General features: G+C 61.6%; 3 protein-coding genes across 6 annotated transcripts; 2 read left to right on the top strand and 1 right to left on the bottom strand.

Annotated features, from left to right (window-relative positions):
* Nucleotides 1–1,003: 1,003 nt before the first annotated feature.
* On the bottom strand, nt 1,004–8,978 carry TUBG1 (tubulin gamma 1). Its single transcript, XM_087770378.1, has 11 exons — nt 8,792–8,978; nt 8,383–8,495; nt 7,650–7,817; nt 7,322–7,390; nt 5,972–6,051; nt 5,242–5,368; nt 4,365–4,451; nt 4,058–4,207; nt 2,616–2,768; nt 2,160–2,321; nt 1,004–1,726 (listed from the first exon to the last, which is right to left on the bottom strand). Exons 1-11 carry the CDS (start codon nt 8,838–8,840, stop codon nt 1,529–1,531), a joined length of 1,356 nt encoding a protein of 451 aa, XP_087626504.1. The 5' UTR covers nt 8,841–8,978; the 3' UTR covers nt 1,004–1,528.
* Nucleotides 8,979–8,991: 13 nt separating this feature from the next.
* Nucleotides 8,992–16,795, top strand: RETREG3 (reticulophagy regulator family member 3). 3 transcript variants are annotated; one of them, XM_087770375.1, is made up of 9 exons: nt 8,992–9,322; nt 10,086–10,192; nt 11,408–11,459; nt 12,579–12,705; nt 13,409–13,493; nt 13,918–14,055; nt 14,560–14,639; nt 15,003–15,135; nt 15,662–16,795. In XM_087770375.1, the coding sequence occupies exons 1-9, from the start codon at nt 9,141–9,143 to the stop codon at nt 16,093–16,095; spliced, it is 1,338 nt and encodes a 445-aa protein (XP_087626501.1). In that variant the 5' UTR covers nt 8,992–9,140; the 3' UTR covers nt 16,096–16,795. The 3 variants fall into 3 exon arrangements, with proteins under 3 accessions (XP_087626501.1, XP_087626502.1, XP_087626503.1); XM_087770376.1 differs by having other exon boundaries at nt 11,429–11,459; XM_087770377.1 differs by lacking the exons at nt 10,086–10,192; nt 11,408–11,459.
* Nucleotides 16,796–17,446: 651 nt separating this feature from the next.
* PSMC3IP (PSMC3 interacting protein) lies at nt 17,447–19,763 on the top strand. 2 transcript variants are annotated; one of them, XM_087770386.1, is made up of 8 exons: nt 17,447–17,629; nt 17,707–17,813; nt 17,888–17,977; nt 18,044–18,155; nt 18,247–18,392; nt 18,872–18,925; nt 19,080–19,139; nt 19,269–19,763. In XM_087770386.1, exons 1-8 carry the CDS (start codon nt 17,596–17,598, stop codon nt 19,326–19,328), a joined length of 663 nt encoding a protein of 220 aa, XP_087626512.1. In that variant the 5' UTR covers nt 17,447–17,595; the 3' UTR covers nt 19,329–19,763. The 2 variants fall into 2 exon arrangements, with proteins under 2 accessions (XP_087626512.1, XP_087626511.1); XM_087770385.1 differs by having other exon boundaries at nt 19,080–19,763.
* Nucleotides 19,764–19,836: the final 73 nt, after the last annotated feature.

Here is a 19,836-nt window from a genome sequence, read left to right on the forward strand (position 1 = left end):
GCTCGGGCCCGCGGTGGGAGGCAGGGATGGTCTGGTCCTCGGGGCCGTGAGCGCAGCGGGGCCTGGGACGGGCAGCGGCAGCGGGGAAGAGCAGCACGGCGTGTCCTTGGGGGCAGGGACCGCCGTCCCTCTGGCCAGCGCCGGCAGCCGGGCTGCTTGCTGCGCCCTTTGGCATTTCATCAACAGCGCGGGCAGCGCTCCGGCTCCGCTTCCAGCTTCCCGGCACCCCCTGGCACTGGCCGCCCCGGGTGGGGGGAACTGCCCCGGCAGCGGGCGCCGCTGCGGGGCCGGTGCCAAGGAGGGCGTGGGAGCCCAGCGCTGCCATGGCAGGCGGGTATTTTTAGCCTGCTGCTCTGTGCCACAGGGTCAGAGGAAAAGGCTAATTCTCACCTTGGGCTGCCTGGGCTTGGGCTGACGCCAGGGTGGCCCCACACCCCTGTCCCTCGCAGCCTGACTCACGCGGGGCAGGACTGGAGCTGCCGTGTCCATCAGTCGGTCCATCCATCCCCCCCCATCCATCCCAGCCAGCCCTGAGCCCGTGTCCTTCCCGGCAGTGCCATCGCCGGCCTCGCATCCAGAGTGGCCAGGGCACCCCAGCCCCTCGGGGGCCTCCCTCCCGCACGGAGCCTCGCCCCTTGTGAAACATTAACGTGGGCACCGCATGCTCTGCGGGCAGGCAGGGCGGTGCCTGTGCCCGTCCCTGGTCAGCCACGCCGGCAGGTCCTGCCAGTATTTCTGGCTCTGCTGCAGCAGTCGCCCGGTGCCGCCTGGGCCCAGACAGCGTGCTGCCGGCTGGCTCCTGGCCAGGGCAGGGCTGGCCCCGCGCACCACCGGGACATGCCGGTGAGCACCGGCCCCGGTTCAGCGCTCCCACCAAGCCGGGACGCTGTTGGGCTGCGGCTGCGTGGCAGGGCCGGCCAGCTGGGCGAGGGCAGTGCTGGCCCTGCAGTGTCTGCAGCTGCTTCCCTGCCCAGCCGCTCGCTCCAGGAGCTGCGCAGGCAGCATCAGTGCAGGAACAGCCTTTATTAAAGCAAAATAACCTACAAAAATATAGATACAGCCTGTGCCCCAGGCCTGATCTGGCAAAGGAGGAACAAGGCTCCTGCCCTGGGCAAGGACTAGCTCAGCCACACAGAGCCTTTGGCCACAGGGGTCACATGCACCCAACTCTTCAGGCCAGGCCTGTTCCAAGCCCCCGGGTTTGCTCTCCTCCTCCTCCGAGCAAGCGCTCCTCCCACGGGCAGAGGTTCCCTACCAGCACAGCGCACAGCTGCCCCAGTCCTGTCCTGGGCCAGGGCACGTGGTGGAGTGGAGGCTGTCCCCCGCCAAGGGTCTTCAGGGGCAGCGCTGCTCCCTGCAGAGCCGCTTCCGCTGAGGAGCGCAGTGTGCGTGCGTGCGTGCAGCCGGTGCGAGGACGCCACCGCGGCCAGGCAGCGCTGAGGGGTGCTAAACGTGGGCACGGCAGAGACAAGCCCTGCCGGCGTGCGTGGAGGCGGCCGTGGGACCCTCCCATCCCCTGGCAGGGCACTCACTGCTCCTGCGTGCCCCAGGAGATGTAGTCGGGGCGCGTGGCCGCGTGGTACTCGTCGATGAGCTGCTGCACGATCTCCCGGGAGTTGTCCAGCTCGTCGAAGTTGTCCTTGAAGATATCCTCCTTGCGGAACTGCTCCAGGAAGGCCTCCCGCTTGCGCAGCTTGTCGTACTGCCGGCATGTCCGCTCAAACAGCTGGAGAGCAGCGCAGCGGTCAGACGGGCCAGAGCTCCCCGGGGATCGCGTGGGGCAGGGAGGGGGCCCACCCTCCTCAGCTGCTGCCTAGGAGCAGGCAGGCAGGCAGGCAGCCGCAGGCAGGGCAGTAGCTGCTACCCTGCGCCCAGCCAGCACTCAGGATCAGCTCGTGCTTCCGAGGCTGCCCTTGGCCAGGGAGCGGGAGTCCTGCTGCAGCCTGCTCCTGGGAGAGCGGCACCAGGGGTGCAGCAGGACTGACGGGAGCCCAGCCCAGACCTGAGCCCTGCTGTGCCCCAGCGGGGAGCTGCCCACCCTCCCCTCATCTGCAGGCCCTGCCGTGGCTTTGTGAAAGCCCCAGAGAGGATGCATTTGTGACTGAAAGGACGTCAGAGCTGCAGCTGCGGGGCCCCGGTGCCAGAAGGAAGGCACTCACCGAGGAGATGTTGGTGTGGTTTGCCATCATGAGGCCGCTGACGCGGTGCGCGGACGGGAGGTAGGGGGACTTGCGGGACAAAGCCACCTGGATGCTGGCAGGACCCCAGGGGATGAAGTTGGCCAGCTTCCTCTCCCGGATCCGCTGCAGACTCTTGTGAACCTGGCGGGACAAGAGCAGCAAGGGGCAGCAGGGTGATGGACAAAGCGGCCTGGTCCCAGCAGAGCCAGGAGCTGCTCCTCACACGACATACGGCCTCGGGAAGGTAGATTTCGGCGAATGGCAGGTAGGGAGGCTGCTCACGGCCTTTCCATGAGGGCAGGAGCAACCTGGAGCCAGTTCTCAGGCACTGCTCAGTCTCACCCCAGGGTCCCCGCACAGGGCGACGGTGACCGTGCCCTTCCCCGGCAGGCCATGCCATTTCCATCAGCATCTGAAACGGCCGCGGGAGCTCACCTGCGTAGGATCCACCTCCCCCTGGATGATGTTGAGGATGGCGATGTAGCAGTGGTTGGTCTGCCTGTCTCGCCCTGTGGACACCATCACGTTTTTAGGCTGCAGCAATCTTCTCATCACGTCCAGGACTGTGGTTTTCCTCACGCTGGCCACCTGCAAACGCCAGCCGGGGGTCAGAGGGAGCGGGCATGCTGCTCCCTTGCCCTCCCGCTGCCCTGCACACGCACACAGGAGCAGAGGGCAGCTGGACAGAGAAGCCCTTGCCCCGGGGATGGAGCCACGTGCAAAGCCGCATGCAGGGCAGGGAAATCCCAAAGTCACACAACAGGCGCAGCCAGGCTGAGAACCGGAGCATTGGCAGAGGCCCCGACACAAGGGCACTGAGCTGCCCCCCCCCGGCAGTGCAGCAGGGGCTGGGGCGAAGCTCAGCTGAGACCAGAGTGACGGGGACGCATTTCATCTCAAACTTCTGTCCTGTTCCACTGCTGAGGCAAGGAGCAGGGCTGGAGGACAGGAGAGGGGTCGTTCCCCGCTGCACCCCTCCCCACCTCGCCCCACACTGAGCCCGTGGGCAGACCGGCTGCCGCGCTCCCCGAGGGCTTTGCCCGGCTGCTGCCTGCCAAGGGGCCACAGCCAGGGCCGGCACCCGAAGGACCGTCCGTGGCAAGGACAGCTCGGCGGTGCGGCAGCCCTGCGCCAGGCACCGAGCTGCTGGCTGAGCCCTCCCCACACTCCTCCCTGGGAGCACAGATCACACACTCGATACCCTTTTCAGAGCCAGCAGTTTTTCAGATTTGCTTCTCTGAGCAACATCCTGAGGAAATGCACACGAGAGGAGAACAGCAGCTGTTAGCTCCCGGCAGAACTGAGACGCGGCCAATGCAGGTGAGTGCCTCTCAAAACAGAACTGCCCCATTCTCACCGGGGGGGCCAAGGGGGCGCAGGCTGGGGACGAGCTAAACACGAGCGGTAGTGTTCGATGCAGCTGAGGGGTGGCAATCCCCTCCCAGAACACAGATCAAGCCCCGGGAAGGGGCTGACACCTGGAGCCCACGATCCGTCTTGGCATGACAACGATCAACAGTGTTCTGACCCAAATGGCCTGGGCTGGTGGCCCACTGGGGTGGCAGGGCCACCTTGCTGGGCTCGCTCTGAGCGTTTCTAAGGGTGGCTTTTGTCAGATCAGATACTGGCAGCCCTCCCACAGCCGCTGCAGCCATCCTGATGCACGCAGCAGGTAGCCCAGCACAAGCACGATTGCCTGCTTGCGTCTGATTCGTATCACACGTGGCTGTCGTGTAGCATGGGCACACGGGCCTGGGATTTGGAAGAGGCAATTACAGCTCACACCAAGACCGCGGGACTGACAGATGTGACAAGGTGAGCGTGGCAGTTCCTCCTGCCCCCGGGGAAGGGGAGGAGTGCCTGGCGGGCTGCCTTACCGACTGGTCTGTGGTGAGCGGCGTGTACCCCGTCATGAGGAAGTGCAGCCGGGGGGTGGGGATCAGCGAGGCGATCAGCCCGATGAGGTCGTTGTTCATGTACCCAGGATACCTGAGCGTGGTGGTGCTGGCAGACATGATGGTGGAGACCTGGGGGAGAGGACGGGGTCAGCGTCCGGCAGAGGACCCTTGTTCACGGCTCCAGGCTGCCCACCATCGCGCCCAGCCCATGGAGCACGTTCGGACTGAATCAAAGACAGCGGGGAAGCCCCGTGCTGGCTTCTCCAGAGGGAAGAGCCCTTCTCACCAGCTGGTTGATCTGAGAGAACGACGGGTTCTGAATATGCAGCCGGTCTGTCGCGATCCGATTCAAGGCTGTGTTGTCCAGAACCACCTGCAAGAGAAAAACCGGCTCTGAGAAGAGCCTGGGAGGCAGCCTGAGGAAGGGCAGCCCCGGCCACGTGTCCCAGGGCACCGGATCGCCCAGCACAGGCCCCGAGCACGGCGGCCTGGCAGAGCCCTCCGCGGCAGGTGGCAGACACTTGAAACCACAAGCTGACTCATCTGTGGAGCGTAACCGACACTGTCAATGGAAGCTCTTCCCTCCCGTCTTGGCTGCGCTCCCCAGCACTCTCTCAAAGAGCACTGCCTCTGGGCCAGCACCTCGCAGCAACCTTCAGCCCCAGCAGCTCTGGCGTGGCTGCTCTTGCCCTGCCACATGCAGAGATAAGCTGGGAGGCACCAGCAGCGTCTTGGTTAGGACCTGACCGAAGGCCCTGGTGCAGGCTGAAGATGCTGCCTGGCTGGGGACTGTGGGTGCTGAACGCGACGCTGGAATCGAGTTCAAGTAGAAGGCTGCAGCGCAGCTATGCAGGGGAAGCCCAGCCGGTCCTCGCTGCCATGGGAAGAATCTGCTGGATCCCGGAGGCAGAAATGCCACGACGGACAGCTCAGCAGGCGTTTGTGCAGAGCCCTTGTCCCCGGAGCCACCACATCTGCTGTGTCCTTCTGGACTGGGGTGCACCCGTTGCTGCAGCCAGGGCTTCGCAGGCACATCGCACGCACTCGCCCCACGCAGCTACGGCACTTGCCCCAGGAAAAGCTGCGGTTTTGAGCGGCTGGAGACAGGGTTGCCACGCAGGAGCTGGCGGCACTGCTGGCCTGACGCGCAGCGGGACCCTTACCACGCAGTCAGCGTTCTGAGTCAGCCTCTTCAGCGTCAGCAGAGAGTTGTACGGCTGGACTACAACATCGCTCATCTCATCCTGGTTTGGGAAAACCGAGTAGGTCTCCACCAGCTTCTTGGGATACCTGGTGAGGAAGCCCAGCCATCTCAAGGGTTAACAGCACCAAGCCAGCACTCCCTCCTCCCACAAGCTCCCTTTGCAGTCTCCAGGGCTCAGGACAGCAGTGAGTCACCAGCGCTGCGTGCCAGAGCTGGCTCCCAGGGAGGGAGAGAATTTGTCCCGGCAGTGCCTACCCTAGCAGTACAGGAGCAGGCTGCCAGACGGAGCTACAGGCGAGGCTGAGCCATCCACAGGCTGATTAAGCAGCTGCTTACAAGCCTTTTCAAGAGGCTGCAAGCTGAAACAGGCAGGGATGGCAGCTCAGAGCCCACAGCTAGAGCCTCCCACCCTGCCCTGCACAGTCAGGGTGTCAGAAGGCAGCCGCCTGGTAGGAACGGCTGAGGGAAGGCAGAGTTTGGACAGCACAAGTCCACTTTCAGAGCCTGTAAAGTCCCCAGGCATATCAGGAGCCATCCCTTCCCCGGGCAGCATGCCAGGGATTGCACAAGGCAGTGTTTGGGTGGGGGCGGTGGCTCTGAGTCAGCGCTCTCCAGCTCCCCGCTTTGGCGGGGTGCCCAGGCTGGGCCGGGCTCCGCAGCCAGGGAAGGGGACGAGGCTGGACGCTCACCTGTCATTCAGTCTCTCCAGGAGGTAGGAGCCCAGCCCGGAGCCCGTTCCACCGGCAATGGAGTGGCAAAGCACAAACCCCTGGAAGGAAGCAGAACACAGGCAGCTCAAGGTCCAGCTCAGCCCCAGGAGCGGGCAGAGCGAGGCACGCTGTGCCACCGCCACCACCTCCGGCAGAGACTCGCCAGCCGGGCGAGGGCTCTCCCTGGGACAACTGCGAGCATGGAGCTGATGCCTGCGGACGGAGGGGAGGTCAGCCCTGGCTCCTCCAGACCGCAGCGACAGCCACACGCTCATCAGGCCACTTCTGCCAGCGTGGGTGGAATCCACGTCTCTGCACACACCACAAAGTGCAACTGCTGCTCAGGAGCCTCCTGGATTCCTCCCACCCCAGAACAGCCTTCAGAATAGCTCCAACGTCACCTTCAGCTTCCAGTCGGTCACACAAAACAGAGGCACACGTCCTCAGCCCTTTCCCTGGGCCCTCCATGCCACTCCCCTCCTTCCAGAGTGCCCGAGGCCAAAGTCCCTCTACCTGACTTCAGGGCAGTTCCCACCTGCTGCAGGTCCCGCAACGGGCCCTTGGATCCTCTGCCGACTCATTTTACGATGACATTTTCCCTTCCCCTGTTGCCATGTGACAGCCTGACACAAACACCAGGGAGCCCCGTCTGTCTGCGCGCAGGAAACGGGTTCGCATGGATGGTGGCCAAGGTCCTGCCGGAGGCACACGGCACAGCAGCCGAGGAGTTGTCGGTACCCCTGGTGCCCCTTTAACCCGGCTGGAGAGAAAATGAAGCTGCGGCTGCCCACGTTCATTCCATGGATTTCAAAGCACTCGGCAACTCTGGGTCTGACCGCCGTCCCGCTGGCAGCCCGAGGCTCCCTCCCCTGCTGCAGGCGGAGGGGCAGCAGTGCCCTGTTCCAGCACGGCCCTCCCTACCCGCGAGGCCTTCGCTGGAGGCCAGGCAGCGTGCGAACTGCTTCAGCTGGCGCGGGGCAGCGGCAAGGGAGAGAGGGGGAACAGGGAAAGGAAAAAGCACCATAATGCCTGGAATTCTTCCTGCGGACTGTATCCTGCAGGAATTGCCTGATGCAAGCAGCATTTGGGGCAGAAAAATGCCCCGCTGAGCACACAGTAAGAAGATTTCTGGGGAAGCCTGGCAGATGTAGTGATGGGAAAGACCTCCTTTCCCTAGCTCCCCTCTCTACGTGGTCTCTGCTCAGCACCCAGAAGGAAACTGAGGAAGTCTGCATACACCGAAGGGCTGAGCTCAACCTTATGAAACAGCGGCCTGGCTCTGAAGACACCATGCAGGGCAACCGGATCCAAATCCCCTGGTTTACTTACTTCCAAACTGTCGCTCCCGTCAGCCTCTCTGTCTATTATGTCAAAAATATCTTCGTGGATTTTTTCTCCCTGCAAGAGAGACCAGACCAGGATTTGTTCCTTTCCCACGGAAAATGGAGAAGAGCTCCTCAAGCCTGGTGTGAAGCCAAGTCAGGCTGGCAACGTGACCCCGCGCCCAGGGTGCCACAAAGCGTCAGGCGTAAGTCCCTGCCGAAGGATGAGGTGTTCTTCCGAAACCGCGTACTCAGCCTGACAGGAGGAAGCCGCGATAAAGCTTCACACCTAACGAGCTGCCCTGGGTTTGCGTCCAGAGCGCTAGAGCTGTTACCTGCGAGAAGCCACTGGCCCAGTTGTTCCCAGCTCCCCCTCCGTGCTCAGACAGGTAGATGTTTTCTGGGTTGTAGAGGTTGGCGTAGGGGGAGTTCAGGATGGAGTGGATAACTCGGGGCTCCAGGTCCAGCAGCACGGCTCGCGGGATGTAGTGCTCGTCGTCTGCCTTTAACAAGAAGCAGTAAGGTCATGATGCAGTCGCAGCTCAGCGCCGCTTCTTACTGCAAGAGAAACTGCGAGTGCGTGTGCCACCCCCTGGCCGCCAGAGAGCACGGCACAGCCGGCCTCTGACAGGGAGGAGGAGGAAGGGAAACGTGTGATGTACGGCCTGTCCGTGCTGCAGCGTCTTGGTGCGCCCCGGAGCACGCCCTGAACGCCGCGCAGAGGGCGGCTCTCCCCCGATGGGCTCACGCTCCCGGCGGCTACGTAAGGCGCTCCCTATGGCAGCCCCGGCCTTGCGTTCTGCCTCCGCTGCGCATCCGTTGCCAGAACGGGAGCGCAGAGAGGAGCCCCGCAGCCCAGCGGGAGCTCCAACCGGCCCGGGGTCGGCGTCAGCCCACCAGTCCCGGAACGGGGGGACGCTGGGGGGAGCCGGAGCAGTCGCAGCCAGCCCTGCCTGCGTTCATCCGGGCAGGGATCGGCCCGGCGAGGCGGGAAGGCGCGTCCCGTAGCACAGCGGGCCGGCTCCGCGCCCCAGAGCGGGCAGGGCCGGCCCCGGGCAGGGGCAGTACCTGGTAGAAGAAGACATCCTTGCGGTCGGTGCCCTCGGTGGCGAACTCCTCCACGATGCCCTCGGGGCTGATGCCGTGCTCGGCGCAGAGCTGCTTCCAGAACTCGAACCCGACTGCGGGGGGGTGCGGTCAGCCGGGCCGGGCCGGGCCGGGGCCGGTCCCCCACGCCGGGGCCGAGGCAGGGCAAGGCCGGGCCGGGGCCGGGGCAGAGCCCGGAGCATCCCCGATCCAGCAGGCCCCGCCCCCGCCCCAGGCCCCGCCCCCGCCCCACCACGCCCTGCCCCGGGCCCCGCCCCCAGCACCAGGCCCCCCCCCCGTCCCCACAGGCCCCGCCCACGCCCCCCCCCCCCCAGCATCCCGGCCCCGCCCGGTGCGCACCGCCCCGGCCCCGCCGCCACCGCCCACTCACTCTGGTTGCCGCACTGGCCCAGCTGCAGGGTGATGATTTCCCGCGGCATCGCGGCCGAGGCCCCGCTCCGCTCGGCTCCGCTCGGCTCCGCTGCGCTCCGCTCCTCCGCCCGCCTCCCCGCCGCCCCGCCGCGGCTCCCGCCCGGCGCCAACGGCACTGCGCGTGCGCGCGGCCCACTTCCGGCCGAGCGCCGCTCGCCCCCGCCCCTCGCGGCGCCCTGGCAGCTGGCGGCGTCTGCGCCAAGATGGCGGCGCCCAGCGCGGCGCTGCTTCCGGCGGCGGGGGCCGCCATGTCGGCGGCGGCCGCGCGCTGGCGTGGGGCGGCCGGATGTTGATGCCGTGAGGGAGCCATGGCGGCGGCGCGGCCCGGCGGCCCCGGCGAGCGGCAGCGGCGGGTGCAGGCGCTGAGCGCGGAGCTGCGGGGCCGCCTGGGGCCCTACGAGCCGCTGCTGAGCGCCGCGCAGGCCGCGCTGGTGTGGGAGCGGCCGGGCCGCAGCGCGCTGTGGTGGGCGGCGGCGCACGGCCTCTTCTGGTGAGCGGGGGGCGGCTGGCGGGGAGGCGGGAGGCGGGCCGGGACGCGGGCCGCCCCGGCGGGGCCCGGCGCTGGGCTGCGGAGCCGTCCCCGTGTCGGAAGGCGCGTCCCGCCCGGGGCCCGCAGCCCCGGGTCGGCTCCCCCCCGGCCGCTCGGTAGCGCGGGAGCCGCCGGGGCTGCGGGAGGTTTTGCGTTTCTTTGCACGCCCGGGGCCCCTCGGAGCCCCCCTCCGGCCGCGGGTGAGCCAGCCCCGCGGAGCAACGCTTCCTGCGGGCGGCCGGGCCCCCCGCGCTGGCCGGGAGCCCTTCGCCGCCGGAGGTGGAAGCCGGGCGGCGGCCTAAGAGCTTGGGTCCGTGACCTGTTTCAGCAGACAAGGAGGAGCCTGGAGGTGCTGCTGTCTGCTTCGGCTCTGTCCCTCTCGGCGTGTTTCCCTGTTACCCGACAGCATAAAACTGATCAGGAACCCCCGGCCCGTGCTGTGAACAGTGGAGGAAGGGCAGCGGGTTCTGCTCGCCTCTGTAAAGCCGGGCTGTCGTGCTAGAACTGACAGGAGCAGATAAGGGTCCCTAAAGCAGCCCGAGGGCTGATAAGCCCCCGCCAGGCAGCTCGGGCAGGCGGGATGCTGCCTGATTAGCGCTGGCTCGCTTTTCTCTGGCTATAACTGTTACTGAGCGACTGATTCCTTTTGAGTTCGTTTGTGTTATCCCTTTTGTGCGTGTCGCACGGATCTGGTCGGTACCGATTCGTTTGTTTTTCCCTGTAGGTTTTTTGCTCTGACTTCCCTTCGCTTGCTGTTCCTGGTTGCGTTTACCCTTATAATAGTAGTTTGCCTAGATCAGTGGAAGAACCGAATCTGGCCTGCAGTTGGAGGTAAGTTGCAACATCTGAGTTGATACCAGCAAATCAAGTGCTGTTTTTAGCCCTAGAGGTAGACAGGCTCTGCGCCGCCTGGAGTTAAATAGTTAAAATCCTGGAGTTTTTGCTTTGTGAGTCTAGAAGCAGGCAAGAACACTGTAGGCACGTTCTTCCTGGAGCTGGAAAATCCTAACCTATATAAACATAAGAAGAGCTTTTCATGCTTGTGACACTGGTATTTGTCTCATAATCCTGAAACATCTGGTGTACGTGAACTAGCGCAGGTTTTGAAGCAGTGATTCACCTTCCGAGCATTCAGTACAAGAGCAAGAAACCGAAGCACATGTGGAATACGTCTGGGTTTTTCCTCAGCATCTGTAATAAACCAGCTTCGTGTTTTAGGATGAAGACGAGTCCCAGCCTTGCTGTTGAGTAGAGATTTCTTTGAAAGGAGAGGCACCTTAACGGCTGTTAACGAAGTTAGTCTAAAGCTTTCAGTAAACAAAGCAGTTCTATCTGTCATTTGTGATAGTGATGTACTCACGAATACTGCCATTCGTAGCAGCTCAGGATTTCCTTGGCTTTGCATGGACAGGTTGGTTGTAGAGCAGCGTGTACGGTTTGCACGCTCTCAGAGGGGGTTCCCTGACTAACTAGCAAGTACAACTGCCAGCTTTCTGCTTCAGCTCGTGTTCTCGGTAGTTCTTCTGGCCTCATTAAGGCTTTCCTCAGTTTCTAGCAGCAGCTTGGCTCAGGCTCTGCAGCTGAAGCGATGAGGAAGTGTCTGCCTAGCTCCCTCATAACCTCGGTTTCGATTTGTCAGGGTAACTGGTACACCCCTGGGTCACTTCTCAAATCCTAGCCTGGGTGAGAAAGTATCAAAAAACCTTAAATCTCTGATGCCTCTCAGTAAGCAAGCTGTTCTTCCTTCATCGTCAGGGTGTGTGCAGGGGAAGGGAGGGAGGTGGAAGTGCTGTTTTTTGCTAATACCTGTCACTGTAACCGGAGCAGCCTCCAGACAATGTCCAACAAATACTGAGGAGCAGCAAGGAGACTCTGTCACAGTCTTGTACTGTCACACGTACGCGTTCAAAACGTGTTACGTAGTGATGCGTCTCTGGTTCTTAGTTACAGTTAATGTCTTTTCCAGGTATTCCCCAGCTCATTAAAGCTTTACTTAAATCCCAAGAGCTAAGCATTCTCATGGCGAATTCCTTGCAACTAATGTAGTGTCTGTTCTTAATATTTTAGTGGCAAGACCTGACGAATTAGACAATGAGAGGTAGGAAACTAATTGAATCCTCTGCTGTTTGGTACTTTGCTGTGATACCATGTAATTATTACCTGCGTGCGCTTGTAATGTTGGCTCCTTTGAGGGAGGAAGGAAGGGGAGAAGGGAGCTACTTAGTGGAGGGAGGATGGAGCCCTGGATTCCGTCAAGCCACTGGGACACATTTTTGACTTGCCCAAGCCATTATATTGTCCTTAATCTTTGCCTCATGCTGACCTCCAATAATGCTTGCTTGAGGGTTGTAAAACTTCCCCTGCCGCTTCCCCCCTGCACCCTTGAGTTAGAGGTGCTGCCTTAACAGCAATTCCTTTTGTACAGGCTTCCAGGAGCAGAAAACAATATTTTTTTGGGAAATAATGAAGTCTTCTGAGACTCTGTAGGGAATGTTTTATAGGCTTGTCCCAGAAGTTGTTACTGCATAGTTATGACCTGACTGCAGCATTAATAATGGCTTGAGAAATGTTGGGGTGTTGTCTTACTAATAACACCTTCCCCTCTCTGGGCACACCTCTGCCCGCCGGTGCTGCCGAGCTGCACTGGATGCTCAGCTCCCGATTAAATCACTTGAGCTGTTGCCAAATGACAATTTTTTTTTTTTTTTTTTGCAAGAGGCCCAAGTACAAAAGGAATTACTCTTCCTAACCTTCGAGTACTTGTGACTAGCAGTTAAGAAGCACTAATAGAACTTGCCAAAGACAATGCCTCCAAAGTAACTGAATATATTAAGTAAGGTACAAGGCTGCTTGTAAACCTCGTGCTGAATTCTTGGGGGTTGCAGTTGACCAAATAAATGCAGAAAAAGCAAATGGATTTGCTTCTGCGCTGCCCTTTCCCTCCGGTAGCGTGGAAACTAGTCTAAGGCAAAAGACTGAATGACGGAAATTACTGCTCCTTAGCTGCTATGGGAGAACTGGGACACTTGTAGGACGGAACGTAGAAGTGCTGCTTTTGGCATGGCGGTGTTTTGAAAGGCAGTCTGACCCTCGTCTCTAGAGCCCAGCAGTTGGGGGAGAAGAGAAGGTAGTACTGAGACAAACGTTTGGAACAAGTGACTTCTGCACTGACGACGATGCAGTAATATCTGTTCCCAAATTCTCCCCTTCACTGCAGCTGGGGATACGTTCACCCTCGGCTGCTCGGAGTGCCAGAACTCTGTCACCATTTGGCTGAAGGATGGGTGACTGGGACCAACTTCTTAAGTAATCTCTTCATTTTCAAGAGGCAAAACCCTGGAAAGGTAAGAATGTACAGACCTCAGCAAATAAAATGTTTGGTGTGGAGCCTCTGCTGACCGCTAGCATCCCTTTGTGGTGGCGTCCAGCGTTGGCTGAACGCGTTCAGACACGGGAGGTTACCACGGGAGGTCTCCCACAACAACGTGGAGTGGAATAGAGAGCACAGGCAGAATAATCAGGTTGTGGAGGAGGGAGGAGAAAGCGAGTGTCGGCATGTTGATTGCACTAGTGAAGTGAAAATGTAGCTGCTCCTTCTGGAGGTTTCTAGCTTTTTAAAGTGTCTGTCAAACTCATCTCCCTTGCTGGATTGTAACAGTTTGAGAAAGTGCGTCAAGCTTTTTTTCCTTTCCCCCTTTTTCTTCTTTTTTTGAGGCTTATGCAAAGAGGAACCTGTAACACGGTGGTACTGTCCTTGTCCTTTTCACTTCGAAGAGTTCTGTCTTTAGCCTCTTCCTTGCTTTTAGCATACCTGCTTTGGGAAGCTCCTCGTATTCTGAGGCAGAGGCCCTGGTATGCTGCCTGTCGCTCTGAAGCCAGACACCTCCTGTGTGTGCGCTAGTCCTAGGGCGGGGGAGCTGAACGCTAGGAAGGCTTCACTGTTGTTAGAATTCTGACTTGGGCTAGAATCTGCGGAGAACAAGATGGTCAAGAACTGATTGAATCCACTGCTTAACCTTGGAAACTCACTGTCTCCCGTGTCTCCAGTTTTGCCTTCTAGTGTGTGGAGTCTTTACCTTCCTGGCTGTCCTGGGCCGGTATATCCCTGGACTCTTGCTCTCATACCTGCTGTGTAAGTAGATCTCTGTGGCAATACAGACTTACAGGTGAAAACGGGTAGAGATGAGTGGGATCTGAATGTCTGAGGGATGGGGCTCTTCTGCTCAAAAGGAAAGCTTGTGTGAATGGCTTTAAAACTTAAAATAGTACATACTGCCTGCAATGTGGTGGTTCTTGACCAGGACTCTAAGGTCTCTGGTCCAGAGAGAACATGTTTGAGTGCTTAGTAACTACAGATCTGAGCATTAATAGGTTGGCCTCTCAGTTTTGTGGAATTGGCAGAGGTGATTGCACCAATTCTAACTGCCTCCCGCAGCATTGCCTTCGGTACTCAGATCTTGCATACCGTGTGTGTTCTACTGCATCACAAAATGGGCAAGATGTTTGCCAAGCAGCATCCTGAACAAACTTCTAATCAGCATTCCCACTTACCTCAGTGCTCTTCATCCTGCTGTGGCCCCTTGCTGTGTACCACAGACTGGGGCAGCGCATGTACATGAAGCTGGAGCCAGCTCTGCAGCGGCTGGATTTCAGCGTTCGAGGCTACATGATATCAAAGCAGCGGGAGAAGCAACGTAAGTTTCTGTGCCGTGTTTCTGACCCTTGGTACCTGAAGCAGCCTGTGAACGGAGCCCCTGGCCGTGGAGCGGGACGGGGCTGCGTGTGTGGCATGGCAGTCGCTCCACGCCCTCGGCAAATACTTGCAGCCGCTTTGGGAAGGAAGCGAGGCAGCTCTGCCTCCGCAGGCGTCTCCCAGTTAGCAGTTGGCGTAAGCTCTTCACGGTGCCGAGCCACTCTGTTTCTCAGCTGCCAGAACTGTGTGTTCCATATTGCAGTTGCACTGAAAAAAAAGAGGAAGGACTCAGTGCAAGGTAGCTGCTAAACACGTTCATCTCGGCAAAAGATCTGCAGCAGCCCAAGTCAGAAATGATCACGTTGCTCTGCTGTGGAACAAAGCATGCTGTGTTATGTTATGTCCAGGCTTGCCAGTTTAGGGTTTTTCTGCTGGGCATAAGGCTGGTCCTGCACAGACCCCTGTCCTAGCAGCAATAATAAGCTTTGACTCTGGTTTCTGGCAGTGCGACGCCGATCCCTTAATCAGGAGGCTGTGGATGACGGGAGTGACAGCGAAGAGGAGCTTGCTGCGTTCTGCCCCAAGGTAATGATGTGTCTCTGAAATAGAAGAGCTCAGCCCAACAGAACAAACTCGCTGCATTGCGTGGCCACGCAGCGCGTGGCCCTGAATCCAGCACGTTGTAGCTGAGTTGTGATGGAAAATCAGATGAGGATATTCTCCTTTTAGAGAGGTCCTTCCTATTCTGCCTCACTCGAGTACGTCCAGCGCTGCTTGTACCAGCTACAGTCTCCCAGGCTGGGCAGCAATGTGTGAAATGAGCCCCAGATACCAGCCTCCCATGAGGACTGGGTTTAACTGGTGGCCACTGGGTCGTGTGTTTTGTCTTGAGGCACAGGAATAAGCTTTCCAGCATTGATGTTTTCGATTTTATCTCCTGTTTCACAGCTGGATGACTCTGTGGTCGCCAAGGAACTAACCATCTCTGACTCGGAGCATTCGGATGCTGAGGTTTCCTACACTGAAAATGGGATCTTTAACCTTTCCAGGGGCCAGACTCCCCTGACAGAGGGATCGGAAGGTGAGAGGAACGGGGCAGTTTCTGGAGGGCGTGGGATGCTGAGCAGGCGCCGTGCGACGGCTGGGAGGGAGGATGCACTCATTGCCTTCTGACCTCGAGGTCTAGCTGTTTGATGTCTGTCTTGCTGGCTAAGATGAGATGCAACTGCCTGTTTTTTTCAAAACTGAGCTTCCTTAACTCCTGTGGTGCTTTAGTAGAGCACTGACAGCTGCTTTTCAAAGGCAGATCCAGCTCTGCCAGTCTCTGGCTGTAGGGATACAGGTTGCAGTGCAAGGGCTGGGAGGGGGAGCGTTCCTCTGGCAGAAGGTGTCTGCTTCAGCATCCGCCTGCCTTGCGGTGAACTGGGAGGTCGGCAGGCGTCGGAACGGCTGTGTGAGGGGGAGATTAAAGAGCGTTTGGTCTGTGAGATGACAAGAGACAGTCTGTCTGGGGGAGGTAATGGCCCAGCTTTTGCGTGCTGCGCTGCCCTTGCCTGCAGGGCGTTTGGCGTGCACCCGTGTGTTCAAAGCACTTTCTCCTCTTCTAGACCTGGACGGTCACAGCGACCCAGAAGAATCTTTTGCCAGGGATCTCCCCGACTTCCCTTCCATAAACCCCGAAGCAACTGGCATAGATGATGAAGACGACACCAGCATTGGGATCCCAAGTCTGGCTTACCGCCCACAAGTAACAGAAGATCTGCATCTCCCTTACGACCAGGAAGAATCCAGCGCGCTGCCATCTGTACAGAATCTTACTAACAACATAGCCGGATTTGTCACCAGAGGGATGATACAGCTTGCGCTGTCGGGAGCCCCTCAGCCCGGCTCCTCGCGCAGCGACAATCCCCAGAGAGCTGCAAAGACTTACCTGAGAACAGCCAGCTCGGACTTGGACACTGATGCGGAAGGGGATGACTTTGAACTGCTGGATCAGTCCGAGCTGAACCAGCTGGATCCTGCTGGCTCGCGGGGCCAGTAAGCAATCCTACCGTTTCCCTCTGGTTTTCTATTGCGCATCCTGGAGGGGAATCCTGGAAGGAAAAGCCTTGCACAGTTATCTAGATCGTCTCCTGTGTGAGTATGAGTGACGTGACAGCCAGTCCTGGCTAGGAACACCACTGTGACTTGTGACTCTGTAGCCTCGCTTGGACTTTAAAATAAACTACACTGGTAATTCATAGGGAAAAGACGTTGACGTGATAGCTCCACAATCGCCCATGCGTTGCCCTGCACTGTCTGCCAGGGTGCTGCTTGCTCCAAACTTCCTCACCTAAGACAATAAATCCGGCGTCCGCAGCGCTCGAGACCGCCGGTCAGACCGCCTCAGCATTGCCAAGGACAATCTTGAAGCCGACCTGCGGGGGCTGATGCGTGACCAGGAGAGCGGGATTGGTTTCCCCCAGACTCAGGGCCTGGGACTTGATGCCATTCTGTCTTCAAGACAACCGCTCCCCGCTCCTAAAATGTGCACAGAATCCAAGTCTTCTTTCCCAGCAATATCCAGCTCCGGGTAGGAACAAACCCCTTGCTCCTCTTGTGGACGCGACGGTGTACGGCCACAACGTTTGTACTTGCGACGACCACTCGTCTCCGTTTCCAGCTTTCTAGTGATGCTATTTTGTAAGAGACGTGACGGCAATAAGACACCTACTGTGATGACTAGAGTCCTGCAAAGAACATCTACGTGTGGCAGCTGCTCTTGTGTTGCTTTCCTAAAATACCGGACTAACGCTTTGCTAACCCGGCCGTGCTCCTGCGGTGGGCGGGGGCGGTGGCAAGGCCGCGCTGCCCCTGACGCTGCCTCCTGGGGACGGGGTCTCGGGAGGAGGTGGACCTGGTCGGCCCGGCCGGCTCCCTTCTGGCCTGGGCACGGCCCGCCGCCGCCCAGCCTTGCGCGGGGGTGAGCCCGCCGGTGGGAGCCGGAGCCCCGCCGGTGACCGCAGAGCTGTGTGCCTGCCGCGGCCCCGGGCGCAAACCGGCAGCCGGGCGGCCCCGGGCCCCTCTGCGCCTCTCGGCTTTCCCGGCGCTGTTTCTCAGCCGCAGAGCCCGGTCCCGGTGGCGCTGGCGGGGCAAAGAACGTGCCGCCGCAGGGACACCCCTCCCCTGCGGGTGCTTGTCTAAATCCGCCGCCCCCAAGGCGGGGGCGGTACCGGTACCGGGGCGGGGGGCGCTGACGCGTTGTTTGGTGGGAGCGTGAGCGGCCGGGCGCGGGGGGGGCCCGGTGCGGGCCCGGCCCGGGGGTGCGGGGCCCCCGCCCGCCCCAGCGCCCTGCGGCGCCGCGTCCCGCTCCGCTCCGGGGAGGGCGGGGCTCCGCGACGCCCCGCCTCTTCGGGGCGGGGCTCCCAGGCGCCCCGCCTCATCAGGGCGGAGCTTCGTCTCCCCGGGGCGGGGCTTCGCTGCCTTGTCCTCGATTGGCGGGGAGAGGGGCGGCGCGCCGGAAGCGCGTCACGCCGCGGAGCGGGGCGAGCGGAGGCCGAGGATGAGCAAAGGCCGCGAAGGCCCCGCGGCGGGCGGTGAGTGGGGCCCGGGGGGCGCCCGCCGCCCCGTCGCGGTCCCGGGGGTCCGCGGTGACCGGTGGGCTGTCCCGCAGGAGGCGCCGCCGCCGTCCTGCTGCGGTACCTGCGGGAGCAGAACCGGCCGTACAGCGCCCAGGACGCCTTCGGGAACCTGCAGCGGGAGCACGGGCTGGGCAAGGCGGTGAGCGGGGCCGGGCCGGGGCCGGGGGGGCGCGGGGGGGGGCCGGGGCCCGGCTGACGGCGCTGGCCCCGCAGGCCGTGGTGAAGGCGCTGGAGCAGCTGGCGCAGCAGGGCCGCGTCCGCGAGAAGGCCTACGGGAAGCAGAAGATTTACTTCGCCGACCAGGTGAGCCCCGGCCCCGGCGCCGCCCCCGGTGCGTCCCGGCCCCGCTGACCCGCCGCCTCGCCGCAGGAGCAGCTCCCGGCCGCCAGCGACGCGGAGCTCCGCGGCCTGGACGGGGAGATCGCTGCGCTCTCCGCCAAGGTGCAGGCGCTGCAGCAGAGCTGCCGGCAGATGGAGACGGGTGAGCGCGCCCGAGCAGCCGCCGCGGGGAGCCCCGCGGGCAGCGGTGCCCGGGCCGCCGGCCCTGCCGGTGATCGGTGCCTCCCTTCCAGAGCTGAGGGACCTGAACAGCTCCATGACAACCCCCGAGATGGCCAGGGAGGTCGAGGGGCTGAGGAAGGACTGCGCGAGTTACGCGGAGAAACTGGAGAGGATTAAGTCGGCCGCCAACCACGTGACTCCGGAAGAAAAAGAGAAGGTGAAGAGGGGCCTGGGGCCGAGCCGGGCACCGGCGGCAGAGCCCGGGCCGGGGCTGGGCCCGTCCTACCAAACCCTCGGCCGGGTCACCCAGTGCCCAGCCCGGCCGACGCCGGTACAGCGCAGGCAGGGGGCTGTGGGGGACGCGGGCTGCTCCGCAGAGCCTGCGCGTGCGATGGTGACCGCTCTCGGGGCGTCTTCGGGAAACAGCCTGAGCTGCCTCTTCCTTGCGAGCCTTTGCTTTGGGCGGTCACCCGCTCTGCGTCAATTCACCCTTCCCCGTCTCCGGTGATCCCTGTCACGGGGAGGTGCGCGTCCCCGCAGGGGCTTCCTGAGCCGCTGGCGCTGCTGAATAACCCCTGGGCGGAGCTGGGACGTGCGGCAGGGCCCCGGCACCGGGCGCCTCCCGCCTCAGGCTCGCGGCGGCTTCGTGGGGCGGCTGCTGCCCGCTTGGTTCTCACGTTGCCTTGCTGTTCGCAGGTCTGCAGCGAGCAGAAGCTGTACTGCAAGGAGTGGCGGAGGAGGAAGCGAATGGTAACGGTCGGGCCATTGAGCGGGGCGGGTGGGCAGCGGTGGTGACAGTCCTGCGGTGACGCTGGGTGACGCTGGCGCCCTGACGGGGACGTGGGGTCGCTGGGCAGCTCGGCACGGCCGCCCCACAGCCCTCACGGCGACCCTGTCTCGCCAGGCGACCGAGCTGCTGGAGGCCATCCTGGAGGGGTACCCCAAAAGCAAGAAGCAATTCTTCGTAAGTGCCGAGGCCGGGCTCGGCCCCGCAGCCCCAGGGCGGCAGCGGTGGCAGCGGTGGCTGCAGCGGCTCTGCCTGCGCTGCCGGGCCGGGGCCAGCGCCCTGCTGAGGCGCGCTCTGCTCGTACAGGAGGAGGTGGGGATAGAGACGGACGAGGACCATAACATCACGCTGCCGGCCGCCGTGTGAGGCGCTGAGGGAGCCTTTGCCCCAGGGAGGACAAGGAGCTGATGCCAAAACTCAGCTGTTGGGGTGGTTTTTTTTTTCCCCTCTTTTTGCAAGGCGTGGGCTGGTCCTGCATATTTATGTGTTTGTTTTGAAATGCTTTGCAGCCGGAGGGGTGGTTGGCGCGAGGGGCTCGGCCCTGGGCCCTCGCTGGCTCCCCTGCGGAGGGAGTGGTGTTTCTTCCTGCCCGTCAGGGCCGCGAGCCGCGAGGCCGGGCGTCCCCGCGGGGCTGCAGTGCGCCTGGTGTTCCAGCACGGAAAGGAAGCGCGTGCCTCGGGGAGGCGAATGCCCCAGCGCCTGTTGCGGCTGCAGAGCTCGGTGCGTATTGCAGCCGCGTCCCGCAGCGTGGCGGAGCGGCACATGAGCCCCCCCATCCATTAAACACCGGGTTTTGGTTCAGCCGTGCTCTGCTGTGGTGTTTTTCTCTGTTCAGAGGGCGTCGGGGCAGGGTTTGGGCTCTGGGGCGCCGCAG

Source organism: Nipponia nippon, unplaced genomic scaffold (genome assembly GCF_047370975.1).
Source record: "Nipponia nippon isolate SJK-2023a ecotype South Korea unplaced genomic scaffold, ASM4737097v1 scaffold_32, whole genome shotgun sequence".
Classification (NCBI taxonomy): Eukaryota; Metazoa; Chordata; class Aves; order Pelecaniformes; family Threskiornithidae; genus Nipponia; species Nipponia nippon.

Excerpts from the sequence above, each read along its gene's own strand:
- RETREG3 (XM_087770375.1), top strand. The coding sequence starts at position 9,141 with ATGGCGGCGGCGCGGCCCGGCGGCCCCGGCGAGCGGCAGCGGCGGGTG. Across the intron at positions 12,706-13,408 it reads AGAGGCAAAACCCTGGAAAG|TTTTGCCTTCTAGTGTGTGG; the intron begins GTAAGAATGTAC and ends CCGTGTCTCCAG. Across the intron at positions 13,494-13,917 it reads CTTGCTCTCATACCTGCTGT|TGCTCTTCATCCTGCTGTGG; the intron begins GTAAGTAGATCT and ends CACTTACCTCAG.
- TUBG1 (XM_087770378.1), bottom strand. The coding sequence starts at position 8,840 with ATGCCGCGGGAAATCATCACCCTGCAGCTGGGCCAGTGCGGCAACCAG. Across the intron at positions 7,818-8,382 it reads AGGATGTCTTCTTCTACCAG|GCAGACGACGAGCACTACAT; the intron begins GTACTGCCCCTG and ends TTCTTGTTAAAG. Across the intron at positions 4,452-5,241 it reads CTCAGAACGCTGACTGCGTG|GTGGTTCTGGACAACACAGC; the intron begins GTAAGGGTCCCG and ends TTTCTCTTGCAG.
- PSMC3IP (XM_087770385.1), top strand. The coding sequence starts at position 17,596 with ATGAGCAAAGGCCGCGAAGGCCCCGCGGCGGGCG. Across the intron at positions 17,814-17,887 it reads AGCACGGGCTGGGCAAGGCG|GCCGTGGTGAAGGCGCTGGA; the intron begins GTGAGCGGGGCC and ends CTGGCCCCGCAG. Across the intron at positions 18,393-18,871 it reads CTCCGGAAGAAAAAGAGAAG|GTCTGCAGCGAGCAGAAGCT; the intron begins GTGAAGAGGGGC and ends TGCTGTTCGCAG.